This window comes from Cucurbita maxima, unplaced genomic scaffold, assembly GCF_002738345.1.
Source record: "Cucurbita maxima cultivar Rimu unplaced genomic scaffold, Cmax_1.0 Cma_Scf00017, whole genome shotgun sequence".
NCBI lineage: Eukaryota > Viridiplantae > Streptophyta > Magnoliopsida > Cucurbitales > Cucurbitaceae > Cucurbita > Cucurbita maxima.
In genome coordinates this window covers 1152152-1162561 of record NW_019272033.1, presented here as the reverse complement: position 1 = coordinate 1162561, position 10410 = coordinate 1152152, and the positions used below count along the sequence as shown (strand labels likewise).

The 10410-nt window shown below is 35.6% G+C and overlaps 2 protein-coding genes, 2 long non-coding RNA genes and 2 other non-coding genes across 7 annotated transcripts in view; 1 reads left to right on the top strand and 5 right to left on the bottom strand.

Annotated features, from left to right (window-relative positions):
* Nucleotides 1–10410, bottom strand: part of LOC111492387 — a 22601-nt gene that overhangs the window by 860 nt on the left and 11331 nt on the right. The window contains exon 2 of the long non-coding RNA XR_002719860.1: nt 2760–2766. This is a non-coding gene — a long non-coding RNA (uncharacterized LOC111492387). The remainder of the gene's footprint in view (nt 1–2759; nt 2767–10410) is intronic.
* On the bottom strand, nt 69–2582 carry LOC111492386. Its single transcript, XR_002719859.1, has 4 exons — nt 2147–2582; nt 514–1904; nt 323–393; nt 69–216 (listed from the first exon to the last, which is right to left on the bottom strand). It is a non-coding gene; the product is annotated as an uncharacterized LOC111492386 (long non-coding RNA).
* Nucleotides 2816–8027, bottom strand: LOC111492360. Of its 2 annotated transcripts, none has more exons than XM_023141673.1 (2): nt 8017–8027; nt 2816–3983 (listed from the first exon to the last, which is right to left on the bottom strand). In XM_023141673.1, exon 2 carries the CDS (start codon nt 3929–3931, stop codon nt 2966–2968), a length of 966 nt encoding a protein of 321 aa, XP_022997441.1. In that variant the 5' UTR covers nt 3932–3983; nt 8017–8027; the 3' UTR covers nt 2816–2965. The 2 variants fall into 2 exon arrangements, with proteins under 2 accessions (XP_022997441.1, XP_022997442.1); XM_023141674.1 differs by having other exon boundaries at nt 2816–3969; nt 8017–8021.
* LOC111492373 lies at nt 6767–8607 on the top strand. The gene is made up of 4 exons (XM_023141695.1): nt 6767–7135; nt 7479–7593; nt 7811–8320; nt 8425–8607. The coding sequence occupies exons 1-3, from the start codon at nt 7053–7055 to the stop codon at nt 8201–8203; spliced, it is 591 nt and encodes a 196-aa protein (XP_022997463.1). The 5' UTR covers nt 6767–7052; the 3' UTR covers nt 8204–8320; nt 8425–8607.
* On the bottom strand, nt 9166–9256 carry LOC111492541. Its single transcript, XR_002719896.1, has one exon. It is a non-coding gene; the product is annotated as a small nucleolar RNA snoR114 (small nucleolar RNA).
* Nucleotides 9273–9343, bottom strand: TRNAG-GCC. The gene has a single exon. It is a non-coding gene; the product is annotated as a tRNA-Gly (tRNA).

Below are 10410 nucleotides of genomic sequence, written 5' to 3'. Positions count from 1 at the left end.
AAAAAAAAAAAAAAAAAAAAAAAAAAAAAAAAAAAAAAAAAAAAAAAAACGGGGGGTAAAAATGGAGAAGTATAAAGCTGGAACAATGAATCATTTAAGTTTATTGTACAAGATTGAAACAAATTATAGTAAAATATATGATTGCATAGCTAATAAATTCTTCCAAAAGAGAACCACCTGAATCTGCTGCTGCTTCAGCCTCCACTGTCCACGCAACTATAAATGTCAATTTTGTATATGAAATGTGAAGAAATCAGATGAGACTTCAAAAGAATAAAGAATATCAGTCCAAAGAAGACAAAGTTAAGCTGTAACTTTTCACCTTGGCTAGAATGTCTTTGTGAGGTCGATCATTGCCCATGCTTCATTAATCGCTTCCATTTGATGTCTTCTCTCTGCATTCACATTTCACAACATTATTTGCTGTCAGTCTCTTCTCAAAAAGATGCTGGGAAACTATCCATTTGGTTTATAAACAAGTTTTATATCATTGATGATGATTGATTCCTTTACCTTGAACTCATCTTTTGCTTTGGTCTTTTCCATTTCTTTTCGCTGCCATGAGTCTGGCTTCCAAAGGGTCAACCACAATCAACTAACCCATTCTTATCAGGAGATACCTAAACTATAGGATCCCACGTTGGTTGGAGAGGAAAACGAAGCATTCTTTATAAGAGTGTGGAAACCTCTCCGTAACAGACACATTTTAAAAATATTGAGAGGAAGTCTGAAAGGAAAACACCAAGAATAATATTTGCTAGCTAAGGGCTTGGACTGTTACAAATAGTATCAGAGCTAGACATTGAGGGATGTGTCAGCGAGGAGGCTAAGCCCCCAAGGGGTGGGCACGAGACAGTGTGCCAACAAGGACACTGGTCCCCAAAGAGGGGGGGATTGGGAGATCCCACATCGATTGGAGAAGGGAACAAATGCCAGCGAGAACACTGAGTATCGAGGGGGGAGGGGGAGGGGGGTGACGAAACATGTTTTTATATGGGTGTAGAAACCTCTCCCTAGCAAACGCGTTTCAAAACCTTGAGGGGAAGCCCAAAAGAGAAAGCTCAAAGATGCTTGCAGTGGGCTTAGGCTGTTACATAAACAATTGACACGATACATGTTTGTTACCGAACAAAAGCACATAAACAACTTGAAAATGACTTTCATTGGAAGAACAAGAACAACACCATTCAAGTTAAATATAATGAACGGGTTAGTATACCATACTGTCCAGCTATATTCGATTACATGAAGGAAATGAGGAATACATTGCAGCTTGATGAAAAAGGATCCAAAAGTAAGATTAAGCATTCGATCACAGATTCTCCAAATTAAATAAAATCCATAACATCAAACAACTTGCACAGAATAAACAAGAAACTAAACAACGATGCTATCAACTGTCAATACACTTAGAATCCAAAGAACCAGCCAGATAACCACAATCGAACTCCATTGTAATAACAAAATATGCTGAAAGATGACTATATTGAAATCCGAGTGGGGGGCAGGGGAGATTTCTCTAAATATATCAACGAAGTAGACAGTTTGTTACCATCAAGAATGATGCAGAGCAATTAGCAAGGATGAAATAGTGTTTCAGGATTTAGAAGAATACCCAAGAATCAGGATGGAGAATGAATTAAACAAATTTATTGACTATTGTTTCAGTTCCTTTCTAGAGCTCTTGGCTTATAACTATTTTTTACAAGAAACTTCAAAAACTAGAGTTTTAACATTCCCACTTTCTCTCCCTTTATCAACTACAGTTTGAGGTCTCCACCAAAATGGGCTGTTTTCAGTTAGCTGGTTAACTCAGAGCCATCTCCCCTAATCATGCTCCTTTTGAGACGATCCTTGTTGATTTCATTTTGAAATCCAAGTTGCCAAATAAGGTGAAAGTTTTCCTGTGGGTGTATTCAAACATAACTAAGTACCAATTCATAACACACACACACACATACAAACGGATCCCCGTGTAGCTTGAAACAAACCATCAAACTATATTATGTGGAGCACAGACTCTGATAACATACGAAGTTAAGACAAAGAGCCCAATATAACAAAGAAATTCGAGGAAAAACAAGAATAGACGCCGATAAGAGCGATAGAATCAGAAATGGGTATATGAAGAAGAAAGCGAAATTACCTGGAGAAAGTTGCAGAAGGGTTGGCCACTCCAATGGGGAGAAGAATCAGCACAGTGGAAGGCATCTCCAAAGCGAAATTACCATTTTTTGTATAAACACTAAATAGATGGTTTTAAATTTACAGATTTCGGCTGCCCATATCCACATTTGGGTAATGCCTCTCATCATCTTACAGAGTCTGTTATGAATTCCGACCCGATTCAAACGGATTTATCTCTGATTCCATTGGAACCAAAAACAAAGGAAATGAGATTGAAAAGGGGAAGTTCAAATTTCAATTTATGTAATTTAATTTATTTTTTATTTAAAATATCTTTTTGGCTCACCAATCTTGAAAATGGTTTTCTACTATAAATGTTAAAAAGAATATAGAAAGTTTATTTTCTTTGTTTGAAAATTATTATTTTGATTTGAGAGTATTGGGGTTGGAGGCAATTATTATTATTATTTCAAAAGAACAAAAATGTAAGTAAATATAAAATAATTAGTTTTTAAAACTATTTAATGTTTAAATTAATAGGAAAAAATTCAACAAATCGAATGTTGATCATATATGTTCCATACTTATCATCTACCGTAAATTCTCGATGAAGATTATAATATTTAAACCACTTTCAATCTCGAACAATCATTCGAACGATACTAGAAAAACATACTACAAATATATGTTACCTCAAATGGTTTAAGATAACGAATTTATAAACCGAAAATAAAATAAAAAGGAAGAACAAAAATTTAGGAAGCCAATTATATTCCAATTTAATTATCGATGGAAGTGGAAAATATTTAAATGCAAAAGAAAAAAAAAAGGTGAAAAATTAAACCGTGACGATATGATCATGATCCTCCTCATTTTCCACCCTAACAAAATCCTTCTTCCTACACTCGCAGTAAAAAACTGTAGTTACCACATACCCGGAGATAATCACCATTCCGTACAGCGAAATTAACCCCATCTTATCCCACACGCCTATCGCCACATTGGACGTAACCGCCGCCGTCGTCCTCATCCAGTGATCGACGCCGTCCATAAGCCCCTCCATCTCCCACGAGATCGAACTCGACGCCAGAAGGAACATCGCCGTGAGAATCGAACCGCTCAGTCTCCGATCCGCCATTAGAGCCGCTGCAGCACGGATCGCATCGAAACCAAATCTCTCCTCAGCGATCGACACAACAAGCCCCAAACTCAGGACCGCAATCAAATAAACCTCGAAAATCACGCCAGCAACTAAAATCGCGAAGCGCAGAGCCGGAGATTGAGAAATCGAAGCGAGAGTGTTCGGGACGATGGAGTACGCAACGAGAATGGCGTAGATGCAAATCGTAGTAACGAGAGGGCGATTCCATGAGTTTTTGAGAAGAGCGATGGTGGATTTGAGAGTAGGACGCTTGGCGTGGAAGGAGTGATGCGTGAAGGAGACGGTAGAGAAGGCGGTGAGAAGGGAGAAGGCGTAGATAGGGAGGAAAAACGCCGCACGAAGGCGGAGGAGGGAGAAGGCATCATCGCGAGACTCGGAGAAGACATGACGGAACTCGAAACGGGTGGGGGAATGGCGGAGGACGGATTCGAGGTGGAGGATGTGGGATTTGAGAGGGTGAGAAGAGAGAGAAAGGGCGAAGAGGAGGAGAGAGAGAGGGAGAGCGAAGAAGAAGAAGATTGAGAGGAAAATTCGTTTGTTTCTGGAGAAAATTTGAAGGGAATTGAAGAGGATTTTGAAGGGGAAGACGAAGAAGAAGCACAGAGATTCATGATGCGAGAGAGAGTCGTCTCTTTCCGACATTTTTCTCGGATTTTCCTTTACTCTCTCTCTCTCTCTCTCTCTCTACTGCTCCCTTTCTCCTCTTCTTTGTTCTGAGATTTCAAGTTTTCTAGGTGAGCCGTTGATTTTCAGCAACAAACCCTAAATTTGATTTCCATTACCAGACATCATATAATTGAGGGAGGAAACCCTAAAAACAATTGTCTTAATTATAAAGTAACTGAATTGTCTTTTCTTGAACAAGATAGAACCGAATAAAACCCATCCATTCTTCAAATTTTCAACCAACCCAATCAAGAGTTACCTAAACCCATCCCCATTTTTATTTTCAACCCACTTCTATAAGGAATGTTTCGTTCGCCTCTCCAACGATGTGGAATCTCACGATTCACCCCTCGTGGTAGCCAGCATCCTCTCTAACACACCGCTCAATGTCTGACTCTACTACCATTTGTAATAGCCAAAGTCTACCGCTAGCAAATATTGTCCACTTTGGCCTATTACATATCGTTGTCATCCTCATGGTTTTAAAACGCATCTATTAGGGAAAGGTTTCCACACGTCTGTAACGAATGCTTTGTTCTCTTTTCAACCAATGTGGGATCTCACAATCACCTCGTTTGGAGGCCAGCGTCCTCGCTAGCCCAAGCCCACCATTAATAGATATTGTCCACTTTGGCTCAATTTTTACATCTCAATTTACCAAAATTGTATGTTCACTGGCATCGAAAGAAAAAAGGAGTATCTTACCGTTTGTATGCTCGCTCATCGTAATGTGCTAAACCTGAATTTTCTAGTCTTGCTCACGTTTCATTCCAATGAAGAAAACTTGTAATGCTCCATACCCAAGATTAGGATCTCGACACCTGATGGTGTCCCTGACATTCTCTTACATCCCCACGAATGATCATGTTACCGATTTTTCGCTTCTTAAGAGTGAAAACTATCCTCATAAGTATGCTTTATTTCGTATGAAGTCACCCAATTAGAATTGCTTGAAGTAAAGCATACTTAACTATGAAGTTCTTATGATCAAGCTATCAAAAAAGGAAGATGAACCTTGTTATTATAGCCGCACACATTGCTCTCATTAGATGTGCAGTACTTCTCCCCAGACAGCTCATCCACGCATGCATAGACCCACTAGATAGGCTCGTATATGTACCCTCTAGACTTGGCTTGTCAGGTTTAACTCTTTGATATCTATGTGACACTCGAGTAAATGAGGAGTATATGAATGAACCGATATCACATACGAATGAGAGCGATTCTAAGGATAGAATGACAAAGAAAGTCTTAAAGAAAATGCAAGTAACTACCTATACCAACAAGGTGCACTTTCTTTTTTGGTGGCTCAAGCATGGTTATACATGTTCTACTTAGAGAAATTCTATATTAAGTGACGTTCTAGGAACTTTCCTAAAATGCACATATGTAATAGGTAACATGACCATGTCAGACAGATGCAAAAAGGGAAAAATAAAAAATAAAAATTAAAAGTTGTGATGAGACAAAGTCAAAGTTGTACGTATTTGATCCAATTAAAATCTCACAACCTTAATACTTTTCTAACTTAGTATTTCACCGTTGGTAAATATTTAATTTAGTTAGCGATAAATTTATATGATATGATATAATATTTAGTGAATTGGTTTTAAATCTTTTAATCTTAAAACATTAGAATAAATTTCTAAATTTATTTTCTTACATTATTAAAAGTTTGATTAAAAAAATAAATTAATTAATAAAAATAATCTATACTCTTAAATTTTTAAAAATTACAATAATATCTTTAAAATAAAATAAAAAATTACAAATTTGTTAATTTCAGATGAAAACGGTTAATAATACATTTAATTTTTTTAAAAAACGTAAAGAAAAACCTTTCATTTTTTAAAAATAAATAAATAACATATTTATATTTTTTGAAAAAGTTCAAAAATATACTTGAATTAGTATCACATTTTAGAGATACTCATCGACTTTAAAAATAACCTTAAAAAGTTTTAAATTGTTTTTGCCAGTTGTTTTATTATTGAATTTTTAAAAAAAAACTTTAACTAATTAAACTTTTTAAAATTTAAAATTTAAGGTATTTTTAAGTTATGTATTAATCATTTTCATTCAAACCATTTTTGAGTTTTTTTTTTTAATTTAAAAATGAAGTTGAAGAATATTTTTTTTTTAAGAAAAAATACAAAATTTAGAAATATTTTATTAATTTAGCAAAATAATAATAATAATAATAATAATTTTATTACTTAAAGTATTTGGTGGCCCCACCGTTTACCCAAAACTAACGGCCAATAAACAAATGAACAGAGTGGCAGTTCCAAATCGACAAACTTGTTCCATTTATCCCTGAACCGTTGCCGACGGCGTGTCTATTATCACACAAGCAAGCTAAAAAATTTTCCTGTTTGTCCAATCATTTATTGCCACGTCATCGATAAAGCAATTATTCTAAACTTTGCCTACGTGGCATGTATTCGCTGGCACTCCGACCAATTATGTTTTGCACGAGAAGCAGCTGATAATTTTCTCGTTTTCGGCTGGAAAATGCTAAATCTGTTTTTAATATTTAATTTTCCAAATGTAATTATTAGTTTTTTCATGAAATTCTTTTAGTTTTTTTTTTTTTTTAATATTCTAAGTACCTTTTTGATATATGTAATGCATGGAATTTCAATTAAACCATTTTAAAAAATATCAAAAAAATTATCATAATATATATATTTTTATCAAATCGTTGATTATTTATATAAAAATAAATATTTAAAAGGGAAAAAAAAAGTTTATTATTATGAGTATTATTTATTTATTTATAAATCTCTGTCTTTTTCTCCTAATTATTAGCTTCTGAAAGAAGGTGGGGTATTGTGCAAGAAAGAATCGGACAACAAAGAGAGCTTCATCTCTGTCTCATTTCTGTGTGAGCTGTGTGTCCCTTTGTATTCATCTCTGTTCTTGCTTCTCTCAACCACCCATCACAGGAATTGCTCAAACAATCCAACCCTTTAGCTCCCCGCCACCAACATTTGATTTCCCGATTTTGATCTTTGATTTCTTAACCCTTTTCTTTCTTATTTCATCGTCTTTGCTCTGTTTTTCCTACCCCTCCGGTTTGCCCTCTTATCCCTCGATGTTAGTTGCAAATAGTTTCGATTTGTGGAAGAAGGATGGGTTCTTTTCTGCCGCCGAGCAGGTCCAAGAATCTGCCGATACGTACGTTTTTTACTCTCTGTTTGATTTGGGGGTTTTCCCCTTCTTTTTCTTTCTCTCGATGTTTAATTGAATTCTGTTTTGATTTGTTTTGGAGGATGTTTTGTTCTAATGATTTGGTGTTCTGGGTTCGTTTTATTTGAGTCTGGAATGATCTGTTTATGGTGATTCGTTTTAATGTTAGTTTCCTATTCTGTGTCTAAGTTGAATGAGTTTCTACTATAGTGATGGTTCTAGAACCTGAATTTTATCTGCCCTGGATTCTACAAGTTTGTGTGCTTACCTGGGTTTAGAGGGTTCTACAAATTTCTCCTATATTGATACTCATATTGGTTTATGATTTTAGAATGGAGTTTGCATATAGGACATGGGTGAGAGAGATGAGAGAAGGGCTAAGTCCTGATGATTTGGATGAACTTCGACGCGAGGTTCAAACAGCTCTTGGCACAGCCAAATGGCAGGTAGGATACTGAATTTAACGAAATTATGCCATCAAAATATCATAATGGAATGATAATTAGGATACTTAGATGATAAGCCTGATTTTAAGAACAGTGACAACTGACCATTAGTCTTGTTTGCTAGTCAAGCTATGATTATACATTGACTTATATGAACCTATGGCTCTACTTTTATAAAACATAGTAACAAGTGTTGTTTTTTACGGTCTATAATTAGCTGGAAGAGTTTGAGAAAGCTGTTAGAGTTAGCTATCGTGCTCAAAGTGAAGAACATTTGTTGGAAAGACATAGGCTATTTATTGCAGCCATTGGAAACCAAATTTCTCATGTTGAAGCTGCTTTAAGAGAATCTTATGACAAAGAGGGCAAGAAGCCTCTTCGATGGGTGAATTTAAACAAGGAAGAATGCGACGATTTGGCTACGTTTCTCTCTGGCACATGCCAAGTACCACAAAGCGCAAAAACTGAATCATCTGTGTGTTGTTCTTCAGCAAATGGGGAAGAATGCGACGATTTGGCTACATTTAGAAGAGTGGATGATGGACTACGCAAAATGGATAGATCAACAAAGGCAAGGAGAGCGAGCTCGCCAAGCGCTCCTGATCTGTAAATTGTAATTGTGGATGAAAATCGAGAGAGAAAACAGTCTATGACGAGTTTAGAAGTTTCAAGAAAAGGAAAAGCAGGATCAGTCTTCTGGAAGCTTGGATGTCAAAAATTTTCTCAGGTGAGTATGGTAGGGAACAAGAATACTGTATATTTTGTTCGGTGTAATTGGGCTCTTATGCGTTCCGAACGAAAGTAACTGTAACTGACCGTTTTTTCTATCAGCTCTTTGGTAGGGTTCAGCAGAGGCAAATATACAGACCTTGGCATCTTCAGCTTGCATGTTCTGTTCAGTTTACTCTTGCTTTGATGTTAACTATATTCTTGATCGGTGAGTTTCTAATTTTCTCGAGGATGTGTGGCGTTCGAGTTTTAGAAATTTACAAAATTTTGATTTGATTTGGAGTATGAAGAAATTATGTGGTTTTTTATTTACTTTCTGTCTGATTAATTGACAATGTTTGGGGGAGATTTTAATGTTATTAACGCCTCAAATCCACCACTAGCAGATATTATCCTCTCACAAATGTGTGAGGGAGTTGTGATCCTTATCATATTGTATCAAACAATGTAGGAGAAAGACAAAGGATGGCCCATATTGAGGATAAAAGGATATAGAAAGAATAGGAGGAATATTGAATGACGACCACAAGTTATCATTAGTCGGAGACAACAAGGAATAACAGTATGCAATACAATTTTAGAGTGTTATGTAATATTAACATACATAAATAATGTGAATAATATTGAATGACGACCATATACTGTGTAGATGAAAGATGGTAAAGAAGAGTAGTGTGTACTATATTGTAATATTAATATAATAGAAAGTCAATTATTCAGATAAAACTACACAATTATTTAACTAAAAACATAATATAAATGGAATAATAATTTATAGCCAAAAAAACAAAGTCAATGAAATAATTGTAAAAGAAAAAAGAAGACAAAAAAAACATAAAGGGAAAGCTCTGATACGCTGATTTTATCTCGTCAGAAGGATCAGACGGTTGTGATCGACCCTGATCACAGTCAACGCTAAATTTCTTCATTGCTTTATTATCCCAATATATTGCACCAGCCGGGAATCGAACCCGGGTCTGTACCGTGGCAGGGTACTATTCTACCACTAGACCACTGGTGCTTGTTGCTTCAATATATCATCAATATTTTTATATCCTGTTAAAAAACCTCGTAGCTTGCATGTTGTGGAGGCTAATCCGCTGGGAGAAGGCCCTCCCTTCCAGCGCCACCGTCACCAGTGGAATCACAGACGCAAAAACCTCCTCCGGCTGCGGCGGCGGTCGGGGATTGTGTTCGAAACTGGAAGGGGTTCATCTGGTTTAATTTTTTTTTTAGATTTCAAGACAGAGCAGGACGAAGCTAAGAAAAATTGTTGCAAGAGTGCATATCTCAATAAGTATTTCAACCCTGGTTGAAGGAAACATCCTAATCGATAAATTTATTCTTTTTAATAAGCCCCAAAAAAACACCAAATTTTCTCGAAGGTGACATTAAACAACCTCATAAAAAACCAATCTCTAATAAGCATGTCTACAATACCAACCAAATTATCGCATCCTTTTAACATACATTTTTAAAACACTCCTACAATGAGCTCATAAGTTGTAGCCCAAAAACAAAGCCTAAAAAGTCCTGCATTTCCAACTCACATAAATTCAATGTCCAGTTTATTAGTTTATTATATTTTATTGTTTTTGCATTAATTAATTAATTACATTGTGAAGTTTGTGAAGGAAGCTAATAAAGACTTCACGCGTTCGCTTCTGTATTGTCGTCTCCTACATGAAGACCCACCAACAACATTATTTCACAAAAATGTCAACGAACTTATGGGTCCAGATTTGATCTATTCTTCTCTTAGGAAGCTTTCTGGCTATTTTCTAAGATTTGAAACAAAAAAATTACCTTCTTTAAATAATTTTGACTGAATTTAAATTGAAATTAAGGAAACATAATTCTAAAAATAAACGATCCTTCTCTAAAAATGATAACTAATGACTTTGCAATCATATATGCTAAGATACTAAATTTCAAGAAATTATCCAACATCAAATGTCCCCATAAACTGACTCAAAATTTGTATAATTAGCTAGATACGCCCGATAAAGATTTCAAAACCAGACTTTTTTTTTTTTCACAAAACAGAGAATCTCGATAAAGGGATCCTACAAAAAAAAAAAAAAAAAA